This window comes from Colius striatus, chromosome 9, assembly GCF_028858725.1.
Source record: "Colius striatus isolate bColStr4 chromosome 9, bColStr4.1.hap1, whole genome shotgun sequence".
In the NCBI taxonomy this organism is placed as follows: domain Eukaryota; kingdom Metazoa; phylum Chordata; class Aves; order Coliiformes; family Coliidae; genus Colius; species Colius striatus.
The window spans coordinates 774,189-795,205 of record NC_084767.1 but is presented as its reverse complement, the minus strand read 5'-3'; the positions used below and the strand labels follow the sequence as shown (position 1 = coordinate 795,205).

Below are 21,017 nucleotides of genomic sequence, written 5' to 3'. Positions count from 1 at the left end.
GCAGAGGGGCAAAGCAAAGGGATGCAGGCCTTGTTGCTAGATAGATCATTTATTAAAGTGAAATTCAGCATTTTATCTTCGTCAGACAGTACAGAGTTAAAGTTTCATACACAGTGGAAGCAGGACATTTCCTACACCCCAAAGAAATGAGTTCTACAGTCTTTGCTATAAGTTACTAAGTTGCTTTAACAATACACAGCTATATTACACAGTTAAAAATACAAGGTGTCCAAAACATTTGGCATAAGATCAGCACAACACATGGAGGCCAGAAACAGAAGAGGGAACAGAGTTTTTCTCTCCTGGTAAGCCAGCTCAAAGATTCCGAGCCGTTCTGTAAGTCACCTGCTATTCCCCTCCCCTGCACTCCAGCTGTGGAGCAGAGCTGCGGCTGGGACCGGAGTAAACCCAGCCCTGGTAGGTAGGGCTCAGCTAAGCAAGAGGCTCCAGGGGCCTGCTGCCGTACAGCATGGCCCGCAGAGCTGCCTGCAAGGGAAGTTCAGGTTTAAGGCAGGAGCCCCTCCCTCTCCCCACACTTAATTCATTCCAAACACGTGTGGACAGGCAAATCAACAACTCCAGACCAGGGATAGCTGTGAAAAGTGCAAGGAGCATCTTACATCCTAACAGTTCATCCGCACTTTAGAAGTGGAAAAATCAAAACTCCCTAATTGATAAGGTAGAGATGGCTAAAGGGCATCAGTGACAAGAGGAGTGAGGCATCAATAACATTCCTTCACCTTTGGGACTCTTCAGCCAGCGCCCTGGGTGGTACAAGGACTCCTTTGGTACAGAAGCACCAAACAACTCCCTAGTGCCACCCACTCCTTTGAACTGCAGAGGCAAAGTGACTCCAGTGCTCTGGGGAAGCGCAAGGATCTGCTAGTTTAAACAAACAGTCCCCCAGCAGATCACTTCTCTCCCCTCCAACCTCAGATACTGCTGAACATCTCCCATTGCTATTTACATTTGGCTCAACCAGAAGATGTAAAGTGCACAGCTCCCCCCTTCTTCCCCTCTCATAGAACATCCATGCCAAGAGCCAGCACAGAGCCATCTTCCTCCACGCTGCGTTTTGCTCCATCTCTGTGGGCCACGGCCTCTTTCGTCTTCTCTGGGCACCCCGACCCACTTGAAAACTCACTCTTACTGTGGCTTATCTCAGCTCTTGTTTTGAAAGCCTCTCTGAATCCAGCTTGCACTCCAGACTAACTTTAAATGCCAGACTTGATATGTGTGGGTCAAGACTTGCACGCCAGGGTGTCTAGTGGTTTACAGCCACATTCCGAGGGAAAACTGGGACACCGGAGTAGTGGGGACAACCGGTACAAACCTGCCCGCTCTGCTCTTCTCAGGCCGAGCATCTGAAGTGCCTGGCAAAACAAACATTTGCTTTTAATGCAGTTGGTTCCTTCAGGTTGATATACAGTATTCTTTGAGATGCACTCCAACCCAGTCTCCTTGGATCCATTTGCACTCTTCAGCCATCAGACTGCCACCGGCTCAAGTCTTTGCACGCTTCCAACTCCCTTCGGTTGAGCTCAAGCCGACAACTACCAGCAATGACTTCTTCTTCTTCCCTTCAAGTGAGCAGAGGGTCAGCACAGAGGATGAAATGAACCCTGGAAGAGATGTTTCTGCATTATTTGGGCTTCACGCTAATGGCTTTGGATCTATTGAGAAGTCTAATGAAGTCCACGTAAGTCTTCAGTGAGAACTGGATTAGGCCACGTCACTGAACTGGGCTATGTGACGGCTGGAGGGCTTCAAAGACGGTTCCTCTGCCCCAGGGTGAACGTCACCTATGCAGGCTTGTGAGAAATAAGCTTCCACTATTACAAATGGAAGATGACATCTGGTCATCCTCCACGGCCCCAAGGCTTGTGCTCCGTGGTTCAAAGCTAGACAGAATTTAAGGCCCATCTGTGAAAAGCAAAATGTCAAAGGAACAACCACAAAAATAAATCTTATCATACCAGCCAAAGCGATGTGGGTCTTCCGCCTTTCCAACGAGTCCCATCTAAAAGTGCTGAGAAAACGTCCCACCTCATGGCTTCACAAGGGTGAGGTTCAAACACATCGAAGTTTAAAACGAGAAGTTGGAAAGTCTCTCTCTTTTGCTTTTTTAATTGGCATGCAGCATAAGGAATCAAATACACAGAATGGTGTTGGACAGAATGACGATTGCATTGTTGCGTTTTCTGGTTAGGAGACACTAAATGCTTTTCAAGAATCACAGGCACCCTGAACATGGATATTGCTACTGAATCGACGTGTGATTTCAGTTTATAGCATGGCAGCCATAAAGTGGCTGACCCTTCCAACAAGACTTGCTTTTGCTCAAGGCGTTTTGCTCTAGCTAAGTTGAGAACAAGGTAATAAGGCATTTGCAAGGGTTTACAAGGCCGTGGGGTCCGACAGCCAAAGGTTCTTGTTCCTTTGGTGTCTGGCCTCCAAGCTTTCCACCTTATAAACAACTGCTAATGGCTGGTAAACATCTCTTCATTATCACACTTCATTAAGATTTTTTTCAGAAAAGTATAATTGCTTTAAGAGTGAAACCAACAAGGATCACAGTTCACATCAATTGACTTATTTTCAGAACAACAAGAACAACAAAAAAGTTTCCTGGACACCACCTCTGAACAAAAGCACTCCAGTGAACACACCTGAACGGATGGAACCTGCCACCATAGTTCCTTGAAATGAATCATTTTGCTGCTGGCTGCTAAAACACCCCAACAGATTTATTTACTCTCAGAAATAAAACAACCCAAAATACAACAACAAAAAGTAAATCCCAAACTAAATACATTTTTAACGTTTTGGTCTAAAAGTTACAACGAGGCGTAACTTCCTCAACTCAGACACTTCTTTTCCCTTGGGAATATCCTCTGATTACAGGGACACTTCGAAGATTAACACACAGTCAGAGAACGTACCCTTCTAGCTGTCTGTCCTGAATGAGAGAAGCCAGATCATGTTGACTGACGTGGGAATTACTCCATCCTTTCAATAAGGAAAGGACTAGCTTAATTAGGGAATTTTTAAACATTCATGAAATACTGACACAAGACATTCTCTCCTCGTTCCTTGAACCTCTCTCTTGTCTGACGTTCTTAACATCCGTACTGAATTGAACAAGGAAATGCTGAGACAATCACTCCCCAAAACTTCACAAATGGGATGTGTACCATAACAGAGCATTTCTGCCTATGACATACGACTTGGACATGTTTGTCAAACACCTTTTTGGAGTGCTAGCAAACACTTCAGAGGTGATGTGAACAGCTTGCTTTAAATTGTGACTTGATTTTTAAAGAGACCCTGGGAGAGCTTCACCAAGAGCTTCACTACGTGAACCCTTCATGCTTTACATGACGCAGTACTAAGCCAGGATCGTGACCTGTGTATTTAGCTCTTCAACAAAGCTTCATCCAGTTTTGGAATATTAAAACCTGCCGTTGACAAAACGCTAGCCAAAGTTTTCTACCACTCAGTTCGTTGCTTAAGGCTTGTTGAGAAAATACTCTCTATGTGGAGTCTTGGCATCTTGCAACAGAATGGAGACACGGGTTAGGACAGCAAAGAAACAGAGTGGGGCTTTAAATCATGAGATACCCCTGAAGAGAGAATCTGAGGTCATTGGAGAACAGTCAGTCACAACCAGCACTGTTACAAGCTCCTTTTGCCAAAATAATCACTGTGACATTTGTAAGGACACCTTGGCTTTAAAGATCAAAGTCAGAGAGATCCCCTCGCACAGCGCCCGGCTGAAGAGCGCCAGCACGCTGCTCGCCCTTGCGCAGCTCTCACAAAGCACACGCAGTGCTCACCACAGGCAAGGCCTTCCACTCGCTTTGCCCGCTGCAAAGACAGATGGAACACCTCCTGCTCCAGCCAGATCACTACCTGGTGATGGTGCTACACGCATTAGCTTAACTCTGCTTCACACCAAAGAGGGGCTGCCGAGCCCACCAGTCCAGACAGCGGTTTTGGAACAGTTGCTGAAGATTAGCACAAAATTCACATCACAGTTGTGTCAGATACCAGATATGACACAGAGATTGAGACACAGATGTCTTAAGCCACTGTTCCACCAACCACCACTGAGCCCTGAATACAAGGGAAACGCGTGTAAGTGAATGAAACGAGCGTTTCTACCAACGCGATCAAACCCATCGAATAAGCTGCGTTGGCCTTAATGCCACACGCTGAGGAAATGCAGACAGACAATTAACTGGTGAGTTCTTAAATACCAGAAATTACAACAAGAGATTGCAGGGAGTTGTTTGGCATCTGTGGAGGAATGGGGTGGGAGGAAAATCGGTTAAAACAAAAAACCAATCTTGGGCTAGTCAAGTAGTGTTCATTGGAGCAGACTGGGTGAGCTGGAACATTTGTAGAAGTTTGGGACTTGAAGCACTGACTCAAGGCAAGACAGAGCAACGTGTAGGTGGGGAGCAAGCTTCAGACAAACTTCTGACCCCGTACACCTCAATAACTAATTGTATCGCTGCCGCTACTGCAGTCCTGAGCCGCGACAAACTGCACGGTGTTGGTGACGCAGCCTGAATTCAGCGGAAGCACTCCCTCTGTGGCCTGACCTGCACCGAGATGCAGCCTTCCAGACATGGATTAAAACACCGAGCTGACACAGGTCAGTCCTACAGGTTCTCCAATCGGTTTCCTCATTATCCTCATCTCTTTATTCCAACGTCACGTTGAAATGAGGGGAAAAAAGAGTCTTCAGAAACATGCTGGGCACATGTTTTTAGATACTCCCGATACGAATGTCTATATTTTTCCTCTGTCATCCAGACTTACTGCATTTAAAAAAAGAAATTTACAATATACTTTAACAGTTTTTGTATACCTAAAATGTACAATACCATCTGTTCCTTCAAGGGCTCTCTTACTCCAAGTCCCGATATTCTTCATTCTAGTTGCTTGCTACTTTCTGATTTCTGGTCCAGCCTGCTCTTGTTGTTCTTCACCATATAGATGAAATAGGCAAGTGTCTCTTTCTCGTTCACAGGAATATTCCTGAAGTGACGACTGACAGTCTGGAAGGACAACACGGAAAGAGACAGAAATTATGAAATTAGAAAGTGGAAACAATCAGAACAGTGTTTCTCTTCACTTTCCAAAAGCAATTTTCTGGCCACTGAGCATAATATACTCTTAGTCAAACATGCAGCAATGCAAACTGTCAGTCCTCGTTTCCCTCTGTCTGTCTTTACAGCTGGAATGTGCATATGAACGTAGCACAGTCTTTCGATGTCAGCAGTATTTGCAGCCAACCTACAAGCGGAATTTGGAAGCCAGAATGTCCTCCTGCCAAAGCAGCACAGCCTCTCCTAAGTGGCATTTCATGCTGGGAGAGCAAGCTTTTGTTGCATCTCAGTATTTTAAAGAAGGAGAGCATCAGAAATAACAAAACAACTTGCTGTGTGACCCAGACGTCGCAAAGTTTTAGAGTCCAAAGGAAAACTCACTGGATAAGTTTTCATTGAGAACACCACCTGGGGCTTTGCAATGGGAGGGTTGGGGTTTGGTTAGGGCTACTCCTCTCTGACATTAGCATAAGCCCTGAACCATTAGCTGCTTTTTCCTCAGAAAATGAATGTAGAAAACACGTTGGAGCTGGATGAGACCTACTTCTTTTACAGAAGCAGCTCTCTCTTTTTGGTACCCAACACAGCTCCAGAACTGGACTTTGATGCAGGCTGAGCAATAAGTCACTCCGAGAAGATTTATGGAAGTTTGAGTTTTCCTTACGGTGGGGTAGCAGCAGGAGTCTAAGAGTCTCAGGCAGCAGTGATTCAAGCATGGGAGCTGGACGAGGATCCAGCGTAGGGTCAAAGCTGCTCAGACTTCACAGGAAATCTGGGAAGTGTGTGACAACTTTAAGTTAGGCTCCCTTTATTTTCTGCTTGCATAGTAGTTTTCTCTTTTTTTCCTCCTGGGCACGTTCATGGTAAATTGCCTCAGTAAGTAGTCCTTCATGGCAGGAGGCAGCTGAGAAAGCTGGTTAGTTAGAACACGACAAATCAGAACTACTTATGAGGACATACACCCACCCTGCTTCGTTCACTGTGCTCCTACATGCACTGCACTACATATGCTCTGTATTCTGTGCATTCACTCCCTAGATGACTTTGGAAGACTGCAAGACAGCGTCCTGCTGTCTTTTTTCATCTGCTGGAGTCTGTTCTTTAAAGCAAAAGGAAAACAGTTTTGGGCAGACAGTTCTGAAAGTCTCAGCTTACAAAAATGCAACCTCGTTACCATTCGGTAACTGCTACAGTTTTTTCAAGTTCAGAGGAGACTTTTCCCACAGAATGCCTTCAGATCAAGTCAGGAAAGAGAGCAGAGCAGACTCCCAAATAGCAGAGAGAGTTTCTTTCTTAACAAGGACCCCATATGGTGAGAAAGCAGCAGCAGAGGCCCTTAAGGAAAGGGCTTTTTATTGACTTAGTATAGAATCATAAGCCATCGGGAAATAAGGAATCTGAAGTCACGGACAGTGATTCTGCCTTTAATAATAAGCAGTTCCAACCAGTTCAAGTGCCTGTGAGGAAAGAAAAACTAAGGAGGCATTTAAGGTGATCAGTAGCCTGTAAGTCTGAGTTTCAGTTGAACAGTCATCTTCAGCTAACACACAGGCCACTAGAAACTAGGGTCTGCTTCTGCTCCCTGAAGCTTGTGACTACGAACAAGGAGGGAAAGGAAGCACTAAAATGCAAGTTACTGAAACATGCTTTCAAGAGTCAGCTTCTGTGACTTCCATGACTGTCTGAGCTGAGAGAAAGCACACAGCTTTCTGCTGGAGCCATCCCCCAAAAGCTTTTGCAGAGCACACGGTACGTACTGGGGAGAGAGTCACTGCAGGTATTAGTGTCCAAAAAAAGTGCACTTGAGCAGAGGAGGCAAAAAGGTTTTTAAAAACAGAGAGAATACCATCTCTGTTGTCACTTACTTCTGCTAACTGAGCCTTGTTGAGTCCAGGCCTCGTCTGCAACTTATAGTGTCTCTTGTAACGTCGCAGAGTGTTCACTTGGAGCTGGAACAAGTCAACCTGGAAGTGAATCAGAGGAGAGGGGATGAGCACTACCTTCAGCTTCTGGTAGGCACAAATGCAGAACTATCTAAAAAGAAATACTTCCTCCTCGAAGGGCCTGTTCCTTGCCCACATTCAGCGCCACATCAGCTTGCTGTACTGACAAATCTAAGCATAATGAGTATTTGTTAATGCTAAAGGACCAAAACAGCCTCAGGGAAATACAAAATTTTGTTCTGGTTCTCATGCTGTCAACAGAATCGCTGCCCAATTTCTGCTCTCAATTACACCTCTGCAACCTCTAAGCAAAAGGGAACCTTTTGTTCCCACAAGGTTTGAAAGACTCACACATGAAATATCAATTTAGCAGGCACCGAACAAACGGCTTGTGACATAAAACAGAGTACAGAGACAGAGGAGAAATGAAATTCAAGTACTTGAATGGGAAGTGCACAGCTTAAAAGCAAGGGTGATGGGGGGGAGGTTACAGGAAGGAAGATGAAGACCATGTGGGAAATGCCATCTTTCAAAGACAAAAGGAATCTCTGCTGAAAACCAAGAAGAAAATTACATTAAAATGGGAATTTTTTTTAACCACCAAATACCCTGCATGCTCTACAGCACTCATATTTTTTTTAGATGCCAGCCGGGTCTTCAGCAATTATCCTGGAATCTAACATACAGCCTGTAGAGGAAAGTTTTGATGGAGAACCTTGTGGAATGGAAACACAAATGGCTACAAAAAAAGGTCAGGAGTCCTTAAAAAAAACCCCAAAATCTTGCTATTCTTTCAACACTCCCCTGAAGTAGGTGTGTAGACACAGCTTTGCAGTCAAGACGTGTCTTTGCTGGCAAAACAGCTCTTGGTGGCTCCAAGTTTTTGGTATTTTTTTCAGAAATAAACAGCTTTTTGCCAAGATGGGTGGTATTTCCAGCAGAGGGCTCTGCTGACCTGGCCAGAACTCTGCTCCCGGGCAAACATCAGCTCTGCACAACTTTTCTGCAATGTCAACTGCACCACAAACATCACCAAAGCAAATGCAGCTCACAATGGCACAGAAGATAGATTATTCTAGAGTTCTGTAACACAGCAAACCTCCCCTAGGCCTATTTCCTGAAAACACAAAAGATGCTATGAATTATTTGAAGGTAGTTTTAAATAGTGCCCCAAATACCATCTATGCAAAGATCTGGAGAAGCTTAAACACAGAGAGAGTGACCTACTGCATCCTCTAGTGTGTTTGCAAAAGGATGTGTGCTAGGTAACCCAGAGCCATGTTGGGGCCTCAGTCACCATCAAAAATATGTTACTTATAGCTTTAAAAAAAATAAGTACCAAATATTGCTTTAACAGCTCTCTCTCTGGAAGCAGTATATGCATGAAGTTGTGCTTAACTCTTAGCTAAGTTGTGTTTAGCTATTTTAATAGAAAACTTCACATGGGCAAAGAACTCATCCAGGAATGAAGAAATTTAGGCCATTACACCTCTGAAAAAAAGGCTTCCTGAAAAGTGAGGGTAACTCCATTGTAGTTTTGGTGAGTTGCAAGTTAAAAATTAAACATTTTTCAACACATGAAAGCATCCAGCTGAAACTTCAACATGCTCAAGAAGGGTAAAGCAGCCTGCACCTGCTTGGTACCTACTAACCTCGGGGACATCCGTTTCGTGCTCGGGAGAGTCACCCCCATCATCACTTGTCTTCCTCTTTCTTTTGTTTCGGACACTTTGGATGAAGTTCTTGTGAAAATCACAAATATACAGATGTCTCACCTAAGAATCAAAAGTGGTGAAAAAGCAAATCAGAAACAGCATTCAACAGTAGCCACTGAGACACTAACATCAGAGAGGGCAGCCCTTGTGGCTGGCATGACCGATGGCCTTCGGACAATGAGGAACTTCAGTCCTGATATCGTGCTCTCGAGTTAGAAATAATTTACATTACAAGGAATAAAAGCAAGGACTTGAGAGTTCTGTCTGAACCTGAACCTCTGCAGATGATCTGGTTTTTTTATGGTTGCAATCATGTGTCAGAAAAAAAAAGTAGGTAATTGTCTGGAAGAAGTACATTTGCTTCAGGACTTACAGGAAACTATAAGGAAAATACAATTCTGTTCCACTCCTGTCAACTTTCTGTCTTGGAGAGTACAGAAATTTATGAATGCAAGTGCCTCAATTCTAGACCAACTAGAAGTTGCTAACTGCCTCAATTAAAACAAGCACACCAAAAGCAAAAATGTTTCTTTCCTATAGCTTTTCCTGCCATGGAGTCCCCTTTCTCACAAATAACATCTCACTGGAGTTAATGTGTATGTAAAACAAAGGGCCACAAATGATCCAAATGATTGGGTACCTGTAAGGCAAAAATGCCCTTGGATGAGTCCAGCACCCTAGATGTGAAATCCCTTTAGGCAGCTCGCTTCATACTTTCCCCTTGAGTTCATTACTTTGATTTCCTCTTTTTATTTGTAAAGGCTTATATTGGTCAACAAAGAATCACTTCTAAAATAAAAGAAACGCCTATACCACTAATCTGCTGCGGACTACAACCAGGAGAAACACTCTCTTAAGAATACGATTGTATTTCAAGTTGAGTCAACCTCTTCCTGTGACTTGATGTATTTTGGCTGTGTAAAAGGGAGCTAACCAATTGGGGCAGCTGCCAAACAGACTGACTCAAAACTTCCCTTTTCTTGTTGTTGTTTTTAATGGTTCTAATCTCTAAAGATCAGGTAAGCAAAGCCCACGGAGCAGAATTCTGTTACCTGAGTCACTTCAGAGAAACTCCTTCTGCAGGCTTAACAGGCTGCTCTGCCCTAACCATTTGGTTACTCAGCAAACGACTCGCTTCTATCTTCAGCTGACAGCTGTCACTTTATGTCGTTAAGCGGGTCAGCAGCAAACTGCAGCGTTCAGACTGATCAGCGAACAAGGGCTGGAGCGTCCGGTTTAAGAGGCAGCAACCCTGGCTGATCTACTTGGCTTTTAATAACCTGCTTCGCTAGAACACGAACTCCTACCAATTACAAAAGTAGCGTCGGTGACACTTCACTGAAGTCGCAACCCGCACCGCTGATTTCACCTAGAAGCAGCAGCGGTTTTCAATATGAAACCGAAATTAAAAGGCGCTGTTGCCTCAGAAGCAAAGCCGGCCGGCTCCTTTGCTTCCCCCGACACCAAGCGCTCCCCACCACGTAAGCTCGCCTCCCAAACGCGTTTTGCAGTGCTGCTCCATTAACCCTCACGGGATAATCAGAGCCGCGAGGAAAGCCCGCATCTTCACTCCTCTCTTACACCGGCGCCGCAGCACTGAGGGTAGGAAGAGGAGGCCCAGAGGAGCTCCGTTTGTAACGCAAACCGCCACACCTCGCAGCCCTTTCCCCGCTGCGGGCAGGGGATCGCGGAACCCCCCAGGACACTCGCGAAGCCCAACTCGCCGACGCAGGAGCAACTTTGCGGCGGGCGCGGCGCGGGGAGCGCGGCCGCCCGCAGCGAGCGCGGCCGCCGGGAGGGCCCGCAGTGCGGTGGCGGGCTGCGGACGGCCAGGCGCGCCCCGCCGGCCCCGCGGGGGTGCTCGGCGACGGGGGCTAGGACCGGCCGGAGGCCGCAACTCACACTTTTGTCGATGTCCAGCTTCAGCTTCTTCTGCGAGATGCTCTTCTGGATCCTCTTGCTGAAGGACGCGTTGCCGGCGGGGCGCACGCAGCGGTCCCCGTCGTCGATGAGGCAGCAGCTCTGGCCGTAAAAGGGGGCGGCGGGAGGCCCATCCCGGCTGTCCTCCTCAGTGCTGAAACCATTCATCGCCCACCTGCCGGCCCCTCACCCCGACCCGGGGAGCCGAGAACCGGGCTCAGAGCCGCCGCCGCCGCCGCCGGGCCGCCCCGAGCCCTCGAGGGGGGACCCCGCCGCCCAGCGCCCCAGCGGGGGCCCCCCGCTCCTGTAGGGGCCCCCTCAAGGGGGGGACCCCCCTCAGCGCCGGCGGAAGGGGCCGCGCCACCGGGAGGGCCGCCCGCCGCCGCCTTTCAGCGCAGTCTGCGGAGGCCGGGCCGGGCCCCCCAAGCGCCGCCGCCCGCGGGGGAGCCGCGACCCCACTCGCACCCCTCAGACACACACAAAACCGCCTCCCCGGCAGCGGAAGTCCCGCCTCCCGCTGCTGCAGGGCGGGGCGCTGGTTGGGCGGTGCGGCTGGCAGGGCGGGGCGCCGCGGCGCAGCCCCGCGCGCCTATTGGGCAGAGGAGCTGTCCGTCCGCCGCCCCGCCCGCCCCGCGGCCGCCGGAAGGTCGCCGGGAGAGCGGCGCGCGAGCGCGGGGCGGGGGCCGCGCGCCGTTGCCAGGGCACCGCGGTGGCCCCCCCCCCTTCCCCCGCAGCCGCCCCGCGTCAGGGGCCCCGCAGCCGCCCCGCCGGACCCCGCAGCCTTCCCGGGAGGAGCAGCCGGGGAGCGCCGCCGAGCTCCGGGGCTCCCTCTGCCCCGCAGACAGCCGCGCAGCCGGAGCTGGAGCGGCACCGCTCCCGTGACAAATGGCCAGCCTCAGCCTGCCCCTCTCAGGCCTCGGCAGAACGCACAGCGACGTGCTCCACCAGCGCCCGGTGGCGGCTGCATCCGCTCACAGGCTCCTGCTGGCACAGGAGGCCCTGGCTGAAAGATCGGGAAAGAGTTACTTTCTTTTCCCTAACTACAAGGCAGTGACGGTGAAATGATAGGACCTGGAAACGTCTTTGCCAAAGCATTCCCAGGTGAAGCTGTGCCTTGCTTTTCATCTTCACGGGGGGGGAGGTGGATAAAGAAAGAAACTGCTACTCATCTGAGGAGAGAAGCTGTGTCTTCTGGGATGGCTGTGACCCCGGTGCAGCATATGCTGTTGCCAAAGGTGTGTGGGCAGCTGTAAATGGAAAAGGATTTCATCTGCCTGAATAAAACCCTTTCTGCACAAACAGAATAAAGGTTTCGTAGACTAAAATTACTTCAAAAGCCTGAAATCCCGCACAGGGAACAACGTGTGTTAGCACAGGATGAACAATCACACACGAAACACCTCTGCATGGAAGAGGCTCCTCAGAGCCCCTGGTCATCAGACCAGCCTACTCCATAGTAACACTGACACATCTCCTCCCAGGAAGGCTGAGAAATGCTAAACTTTGTGTTTTCCAGGCAGTCTTTGCAATATCAGACATGTCTCAGAACAAACGTGGAGGGCTGGGACTTAATACCATTGCCTCCACTTTTATTGCCGGTGTCCTAATTACTGTTTGCCCCTGTGGCTAGGAGGGAGCCACACCGTGCTCTCCCTCTCCGGGGAGCTCACCACCCCGATGGGAAGGTGGTGGAAATGAATGACTTCACCTGCAGATTGACAAGCAGTTAGTGAAGAGCAAAGGGGTTTTAAAAGCAAGCCATGACTGTTTATAAAAGCCCCTGGCCAAATTGCCTGAGATCTGCCTGCCTGAACTAACACCCTTCTGGCAAAAGCCATACAGACAGTCCCTTCAGTTGGGGGAAGGGAAAACACCCAAAGCTGATGGGGAGACAAGAAGCTTTCTAGGTTTATCTTTACATGGCAAATAAAAATCAAATGGCAGGCTGAGGAAATCTTGAAGGACTCTCTTGACATTCGGGAATCTGAAAACACAGACTGTAGAGATAGATGCTAATAGCAGCAAGTCGATACCAGGGAACATGATGGTAAGAGGCAGGACTGCCTCCTGTCCCTGGGAGGAGGGGATTCTGCAGGTGTTCCCTGGACTCTGCCAGGGGAAGCTGGGAGCGGCTGGAGGAACAGGCACCCATCAGGGCCAGAACAGGTTGGTGCTGATCACCAGATGTATGTCATCATTGTGTTTTCATCTCATCCCATACAAATAGAAAAAAAAGTAAGTTGCTTTGCAATGCCTACTAAGAGGAAAAAAACAACCCTGCTTCTGTCACCATCTGTTTGCTAATTCAGTGCTAAGAACCTCCAGCTCAGGCTAACACAATCACACCTTTTTCAGTCTTTCAAAAAAAAAAGCACGTGGAGGTGTTCCTGTAATTGAAATTTATTTCAGTGTACTTATCCTCATGGGAACCTCAAGATTTCACAGTCTGCTAGTCCGGAACTAGCTTGCTGTGAAATAAACTGCCTCATACAGACATTCTTTATTAGGTATCTATCACTAACCTGATCTAATAATTCTTTGTGGGAGCCGCAATGAAGTGACAAACAATGTTTCATAAACCCATCAGCACCCAGGCAGCTTTAGTGCCTTTGAAACTGTAATAGCCTGCCCATCCAAGCCAGCCTTCTAATCAAATTAGGGGAGCCTGTACTGGCCTTTAAACAGTGGCTGGAACAGCATTACCCTCTAAACGTAAGTCAGAGACGTAGCTGTCATCTGGAACTTACTGTTTTAATGTAGCCATTCGGGGTTCTTGGGACAGAAACTCCACTCTCACAAAGGTCTGTGCTGCCAGAGACATCCTGGGAAGAAGCCTTTTATATTTTAACACTCCAGTCAGAAATCAGCCCATTTCCATTTTCTGTGCCTTGGGGGCCAATGGAGACTCTGCCCTTGCGCCTTCTCCCACACTCTCACTCTCTGCAGCATTTTTCTAGGGCAGCACATATTGACCCCTCTAAAATGTTTAAGCTGTCACAGCTTTTGGCACATACACCCCCTGGGAAATACTGGCCAAGAATGATGGCACAGCCTCCCCTTAGGAGTGTGCCCTGCAGTTGTCTGCTGGTCCTCCAGCAAAGAGCCTTTCCTTTCCCTCATACATGCCAATTTTGCCTCCCTGCAGATTTTCACACATGCTGCTGTTTGTCTCCCCTGTTTACTTCACTGTTTTTCACTCCATGGAGGTAAGTAAAAAGGAGTGTTGGGAAGGCCACAAAAGAAGGAAGTGGTGACCATAGAAAAGTGCTGAGGGTCCTAACGGGAGCGTGGGATAGGGCCAGGAGCAATGCCTATGAACTTACTTTGCCTTGGGCTGAAAGGCTGCTGTCCCTGCACAGAGATTAGAACACAAGAGCAGCAGTGAGCTGTTAAAAACCCTTCCCTGAAAACCAAGGCTAAATTTCACTCAAAGCCTCCTCCCTCCATTGTTCCCAGTCTCACCTTCCCTCTGCTGCAGTTCTCACATAGCTTCTCCCCATGCATTCTCTAAGGTGATAAATGGTCACCATTTTGTGCTGGGTCTTCTCTGTGCCCTACCAACAAGAAATGTCCACGGCCACTCTCTCTCAGGGGTTTCCTACCTTGACACAAGTCACCCAGCACAGCCACGGTCCCTCCAGGACTGCGCCCTGGGGCATGGAGTGCCTCCTTGCAGGAACACCTCTCCCTCCACATCTCCAGCCTTGCCCACATCTTACCTTTCACCTCGGGTGTCTCCTTCCCTCGTGGCTGCTGCTCTTGGTTAAACTTGTCTGAGCTGAGGTGCTGCAAGGTCCTCTGACAGGTTTTGGGTTGCTCCCATCAGTTTCAGAACTGTCTGGAAGCAGCTGTGAGGGGCTGACACAGAGATACTCACAAGGACCTTCGCAGCCCCCAGCTGCCTGAACCTGCCACGGATGCCCAACATCGTGCTTGGGCATGAGCACCTTGGCTGCTTCTGCATGAATACAGTAAACTCTGCATTTCCTATCCAATACAAAGGGCATCTGAGGAGGATGCTTCCCCGAGGGGGCTGGAGGAGAGCAGCATGTGAGGTGGCAGGATGCCTAAGCTGGGGAAACACCAGACTGGAATAACCAAGCTTGTTCTCGTAAGAAGCAGAGGGAAGGAAAATCAATTGCTGGAGCAAAACAGGCAGGGACAGTCACTTCTGCATACACAGTTTTCAGAAAACACATTAAAAATTTATTTTAAATATATTATAAAAGGAAGTCCATTCAACTTTAAAAACACTAGGCATTCTATCAATGATCCCAATTCATGAAAGCTACTACATTAAAGTGCTACAAGTCCTTTACCACCCCCGGATATTAGGCTGTTGGTCCTAATACACACAGAAATAAATACACACTGATTCAAGGGGCACCATCCAGCTTCACAGATAAAACGCATGCAGTACAAGCAACAGACAAGCTTAAGACCGTATCACCGAGATCCTGGAGAATGCATTTTGAAACCGATTCCCTTCTCCACCCTAGAGGCTAAAGCTATTTGTTATTGTTACTGTAAGGGCTCACGTTTCAGTCTATGAGCTTGATCAGGTTTTTATCTTGTTTTGTGGCTGAAGCTCGCATTTGCTCGCTCACTAATTGGAATTAGGACCTTTTTTTTTCCCCCTAGTGGAACCAGTAAGATTTAAGACCACATAGATCCAGGGGCTTCATATAAAAGCTCCTAATCCCTCACATCTGTTGGAACCATTGAAGCCTTTGGGAGTCATACAGAAGCACCAAGAAAGCTCAAATGCAGTGAAGAAAGGAGAGAACTCAGCTAGCAGAGGCCAAAAAAAGGACGTAGGATTTTTATTAGGATTTCCATCATCTATCATTGCCTAGTTTCATACAGATCTCCAAGTTAAAGTGTGACACCACAAAGGAGCAATGAGAGCAGGAGGGTGAGTTTATTCGAGCTACACTTCAAATTTATAATGTAAATAAATCAATCTGACTGGTTAATGAGGAACATGAAATGAATTGACAACTCAATGTTGAACGCTGGTGGAAATTTCAGATCTCAGCTTTCCCATTTCCCACCCATTGCATCTCTCCCCTTCTCTCCAACCAGGTGTGGACTCGCAGCTTGTTTTAAGATACAGAGTCAACACTCATCAGGTGAGCAAATAAAGCACTGAAAGCTAAACTTTACATGGGCTGGGAAAGGGTGGCACATAGACTTTCCTTGCTTAAGATCAACTGACAGGTTGCTGGTAGACTGGGAGCAGGATCCCCCTGACTCCTAGTCCAGCTCCCCCCTTTTGCTATGGATCCTGTGAAAGACCTTTTAATCCCACAGACTCTGACATTAGCCTAAAGCTGCTCATCATTTTGGCAATAGTTTCCTAACTGTTTAAGCAGCTTACCCATGCTAAATGATTGTTAAAATGGAAACCCTGACTGCTGCTTGTCAGATAAGGTCAGTCTTGGCACCACCAGGCTCCTTTGTTGCAAGTGGTTAGAAATACTGCAGGTGAGTAGGAACATGAACTGCAGCAGCTGAGAGTGGCTGTGAGATGCAAGGTACACTTGAATCCCCCCTGCCAGGCTGTTGTAGACTTAACTTTGACTGAAAGTGTGACAGGCTCACTGCTAGAGGCTGTCTGTTCTCCCCAGTCAAAACCATCAGGTACCTGTCTGCATCTTGAAAGACAACTAAAAAGAAAAGCTTCTGCCTTTTTACCCAGCAGTTACCTGATTGCCCAGCATCCCTTTTAGGAGATCTCCCTCTTCTCCCCTCAGTGCCGTATGTCAGCACAGCTACTACAATGAACCTGCAGTAGCTACGAGAGCACTGTGCTCTTGCAGTGCCAGTTGCTGGTGGTGCCTGTTTGACTTTCGGTACCTTGATGTCTCAGGGCGGAAGGGAGGGGAAAGTTTGCTGACTGGAACTCTGGTCCTCCACTAGATGAAAGCAACGTCCTGTGTATAGGCTACTGAAAAGCAAAGCAGGAAGAAAGTCAAGCTGAGGAATTGCTTTCTTGCTACTTCTGTATTAAGAGATTTGAACATATCCTTTAACAGTTTCCCAGCGATGGAGGGCATCGACTTTCTGACAGACACTTCTGCTAAAGATCTGACATGCCTTTGGGACCACTTAGGATTTCTGATTTGGACCCTTAGAAGATAAAATGTAGGATCAGGATCTTGCATGCCAGTGAAATGCAGGAGCCCTCACCAGGCAGTGAACCAAGACATCCTCTGCTCTAGCTTTAGCTGTTACAGTGCACCAAGAGGAACCTGCCATCCTTTCCAGGCCTCCCTATTAGGACTGACAACCCCCTCCCCGAGTCACTAATGGTATTGATTTAACAGAGGAAATCCAGGAGCTTCTAAATGACTGTTGTTCACACAAATTTTGCACTTCAGGTTAGACATTTTACAAAACACACACAAACACTGCATGAGTCAAGCTTTCTCTCACATCCTTATCTCCCAGCCTCTTCCCCTCCTCTCTCCTGTCCAGCAAGGCACTAGGAAATGGTTCAAGTTTAAGCATTTGTTGTACATTTACATTTAAAAAGGCACATATTTAGTTGAATGATGCTGTATGCCCCTTTCAGTAAGGTTCACACGTTCTCCTACTATGGTGTGGAAAAGACAGTTAACTTCTCAGGCATGAAAAAACACACCTTGCACACAGAAGAGCCTCAAACCAATTACTCTGTTTGTAGGCCTTAGAGATTAGCACCAGTATAAATCAACAACAGCTTCAAGAGCAAATAAAAGTATTTCTATGCAACATAACACACATCCAGAGATCCAGGGATGTTGTCTGTGATTCTGATATTTAAAAGCAGCAGAATTTATGCAGCCATAGAGAGAGGGGTTTGAATACTTTTGGGGAAAAAATATGACAACATTTTATTTGTGTTAGATGATCACTGGTATTTAATCTCCAGTCTCGACGTGAGTGCAGATGTGAAGATTTCCTTATGCATTCATGCTTTAGCAATTTTGCTTACAAATAACCAAAAGTGATTCAAATAATTAACCAGATTGCTCAGCAAAGGCCCAATTAAAGATGCAGATGATGAAACACAGCTTCTCTTTCTCAATCACTGGATGGTTGGCTATGTTAAGTCTTCTCATTAGTCAGCAAAGCCTCTAGGGTATTGAAAAGTATAATTGATGTAAATAAACTAACAGCTCAAAGCCCAGCGAGCCAGTTGGAAGGGCACAGAATTTGTGAGGCACCTATATGACTCAGATCCCAAACCTTCAGAAAGCAGAGCAGACCAGCCTTACTGAGAAGGACCCAGAAAGACCACTCACACTAAAACTCCCAGTTGCCGTGTACTGGTGGTAGGTTGTCAAACAGAAATCGCCTCAACAATTACCTAATCTTTTGGTGCAAACTGCTAAGAGCTGTCCTTTCTCTCCAAATTAAGATCACTAAGTGGTAAAAGACCTGTTCATTACTGCAGTTCTCTCTGAAGCAAGCGTCCAGCAAGCCAAGCAGCTAGGACTCCTCACAAGGTGAGCCCAAGTACAAAGCAAGCCATGCATTTTAGCAACAGAAGCTAATCCTCTCATTAGAAAACTAAGACATACAAAGTTGCAAGCTGCAAGCAGAATGATCTACAGTCCATTTACATAATTTGCTGATTGTGTCCCAGTTATAAAAAACTAGCAGTGTTCATAGACAAACAGCTTCTTGTTCCACAGGTATTAAAACATTCATAAAGACATCTAGTCGGGCCATCTAGTGATCCACAGTCAGCACTACCAGACTAATGAGAGCATTAATAACTTAAGGAAAGCGACAGTCAGACACAAAGCACTGGAAGGTGGCTCTGTCTCCCACAGAAAGGAAAAGGGATCCTAAAGATAGACATACTGTAGCTACTGAGAGCACAAGATGTCAACTCTCCTTGATGCTGGTCTCACTTCCATAGCAATACTGCTGCAAAACTGCCACAAGAAAAGCCTAGAGGCTTTTTTTCTTTCTTCACTCCCCAAATGTTAGATATGGACACACTTGCCAAGCCTGGTCCCAGCTGCAACGCAGTGCCCAGGTTTCCCTTGCTTGCTTACCTGCACCTACCAGGTAAGCTGGCAGAAGAGGTCAGATGTGGGCTCAGCTGTGAGGATGAGAGGTGGCAATGATTCTGAGCCAATACATCAGTCTTGAGAACATGAGAGGCAGATAGATGTGTCCCAGTTTGCTCTCAGTTGACAGACACAGCACTACGTGGCCCCAAAGACACCTGAAATACGGGCAACGATCCCACAGTTGGCAACATCAGCAATTCCTTCTTCTGCAGCTCTGCAGAGGGAGCCAGCTTGCTTGTTTCTTGACACTAGGCAAAAATCTCCTTGCCTTCACACGAGAGAAGGACAGCCCAGTGCAAAGCTTCCCTGCCCCTCCAAGGAGGAGAAGCCCATTAACTGTGTTCATCAAGAGTCCCAGAGGGTTGCCCTGCTCCTGCCTGGTGTGTTTCAGCCTTTCACTCCCAGAGCTGGCTGGGCACTCCTTGCTCTTGCAGTATGCCTGTGCAGGCAGTTGGACAGGCCATGGAGCTGGGCAATCACTGGCAAAGGGCTGCTTGTATTGATTTACACAGCAACTCTGCAAAAGGTTAACTGCACTGTCATTCACAGCTTTTACTAGAAAATGCCACTGCTGCCTCCAGCATAAGACTGAGTCAGCTGAACTAATAAATCTGTCTTTGTAACAACTTCATTTTAAAGTGTGGGGGTCAGACAGACTTGAAACCAATGGTCCTCTATTCATCCTTTAGCGTTGGTACTTTTTTCCAGCTTCTGGGATGAGACAATTCCGGTTCAGTGTCTGGCAGATCTTGCAGCCAAACCAGATGGGTAATACCTTGCACTGCTCACCGACTAGACAGGGGATAGGGCACCAGTAAAATGGGCCCATCAATCTCACATCTCTGCTTAAGCAAACAGATTTCCAGCCACAGTAAAGTGTACTGTGCTGTGGATGCTGGGAAAAGAGGCGAGATCAGTAGCACATTCCCACAAGCCTAGAGCACTACTGACCACAGGAGTCACGACTGCAACAAACTACAGACTGGGGGCTAAAGACCAATGGCTGATCTCAGCCTTGACTTAATTATCCTGAATTAACCTGCTCCCACCAACTGTGCATCAAGTTAGCCTTCAAACCGCTAAAGGGAAAATGGAAGTTGCCTTTGTGTAATAGATTGAACTCTTGAGAAACCCTAGAGGTGTCCATGCTAAAGATTCTGATAAAGGGGCAAATTTGGAACTTGATCTTAGCAAAAATCTTCACCCATTGGAACTGGGCTTACTTAGAAACTCTCCACTAATCTTTCACCTTGAAGATTCAACAGCGAGTGCCAAACTGACTGCCAAGTGAACGGACCAGAAACCCAGATTCCTCATCATGAGTAACTACAGCAATATTCCCAACACTTGGCTGCATTTCCACTAGAGCTCATTCCTTTATCAGAGCTATGATTTCAAAAGTAATAATACTCAACCTGTTTGAAATATATTTTGGTATAGGAAAAAAAAAGGAATCATTTAATTTTACACCTTTATGGCCTTTTTTTGATCAAAGCATTAAATCTTGTGTTCAGGATTTTACTCATATGGACTTAGGAAGATAAAGCACGTATGTGGGAATGCTTCAGTGGGTGGTATGGAGGCTAGAGAGTCCTGGATAACAAAATCATTTAACATCAGACCCAGGTGAGAAACAAAACAGCAAAAAAAAACAAAAAAGGAAAAAAGAACCTAGCAGTTTGAATCACATTCAGACTCCTCTAAAAACAGAGTTGCTGTTCCGGTCTCAGCAAAGAAGTGTCTCTGGCAAAGCCTTTAAAATTCCACCATCCCTAGAAGAGAAGGACGCAGCATCTTCACAATAAAGACTGGCCTGCTAGTTAACCTTCTCCTGAGATTCTCCCTTTTACCTTCATTAACTGTTTAAAAAAAAGGTATTCTTAAAAAAATTTCTTGTAACCCTCCCCAGTAAAAACTATAATTGTAAAATATATATATATATATATATTAGTCTTTCAAAGATCAAGATTTCTGTTAAATTTTTCCAAGACAGTTGAGTTTGTATGTTCAAATATCCACTGCTGCGTCGGAGACGAAGGATTGCAGCTATTCATAAAGATCTTTCGGTCACTCTCACTGCAGTCCATACAGCTGCTGCTTACTGGATGGTACAGGGTCTTGTCCTAGAGAAGAGAAATTTGATGTGAGGTAGTTAAGCAGAGAAGCAAAGCTCTTTTGTCACCAACAGAAAGAAGTCTTAAACACCAAGGCAAGCTGTTCTGTCACTTAGATGTATCTGAAGACGTTGTTCCA

At 46.8% G+C, this 21,017-nt stretch overlaps 2 protein-coding genes across 5 annotated transcripts in view; both read right to left on the bottom strand.

The window, feature by feature from the left end:
- Nucleotides 1-30: 30 nt before the first annotated feature.
- Nucleotides 31-11,198, bottom strand: SAP30L (SAP30 like). 2 transcript variants are annotated; one of them, XR_009819270.1, is made up of 5 exons: nt 10,678-11,198; nt 8,713-8,835; nt 6,983-7,081; nt 5,782-6,030; nt 4,979-5,066 (listed from the first exon to the last, which is right to left on the bottom strand). XR_009819270.1 is itself a non-coding variant. In XM_062002574.1 (4 exons), the coding sequence occupies exons 1-4, from the start codon at nt 10,861-10,863 to the stop codon at nt 4,938-4,940; spliced, it is 537 nt and encodes a 178-aa protein (XP_061858558.1). In that variant the 5' UTR covers nt 10,864-11,198; the 3' UTR covers nt 31-4,937. The 2 variants fall into 2 exon arrangements, 1 of the variants encoding a protein (XP_061858558.1); XM_062002574.1 differs by lacking the exon at nt 5,782-6,030 and having other exon boundaries at nt 31-5,066.
- A 3,680-nt stretch (nt 11,199-14,878) lies between these two features.
- Nucleotides 14,879-21,017, bottom strand: part of GALNT10 (polypeptide N-acetylgalactosaminyltransferase 10) — a 91,347-nt gene continuing 85,208 nt past the window's right edge. For all 3 annotated transcript variants that reach the window (XM_062002137.1, XM_062002138.1, XM_062002139.1), the window contains one exon: nt 14,879-20,887. In XM_062002137.1, coding sequence (XP_061858121.1) covers nt 20,720-20,887 — 168 coding nt within the window. In that variant the 3' untranslated portion in view covers nt 14,879-20,719. The remainder of the gene's footprint in view (nt 20,888-21,017) is intronic.

Bases quoted from the DNA above. Each gene is read 5' to 3' on its own strand.
- SAP30L (XM_062002574.1), bottom strand. From the start codon at position 10,863: ATGAATGGTTTCAGCACTGAGGAGGACAGCCGGGATGGGCCTCCCGCC. The intron at 8,836-10,677 runs GTGAGTTGCGGC...TTTGATTCTTAG, and splicing joins AGCTGGACATCGACAAAAGT to GTGAGACATCTGTATATTTG. The intron at 7,082-8,712 runs GTTAGTAGGTAC...ATTCACTTCCAG, and splicing joins ACGAAACGGATGTCCCCGAG to GTTGACTTGTTCCAGCTCCA.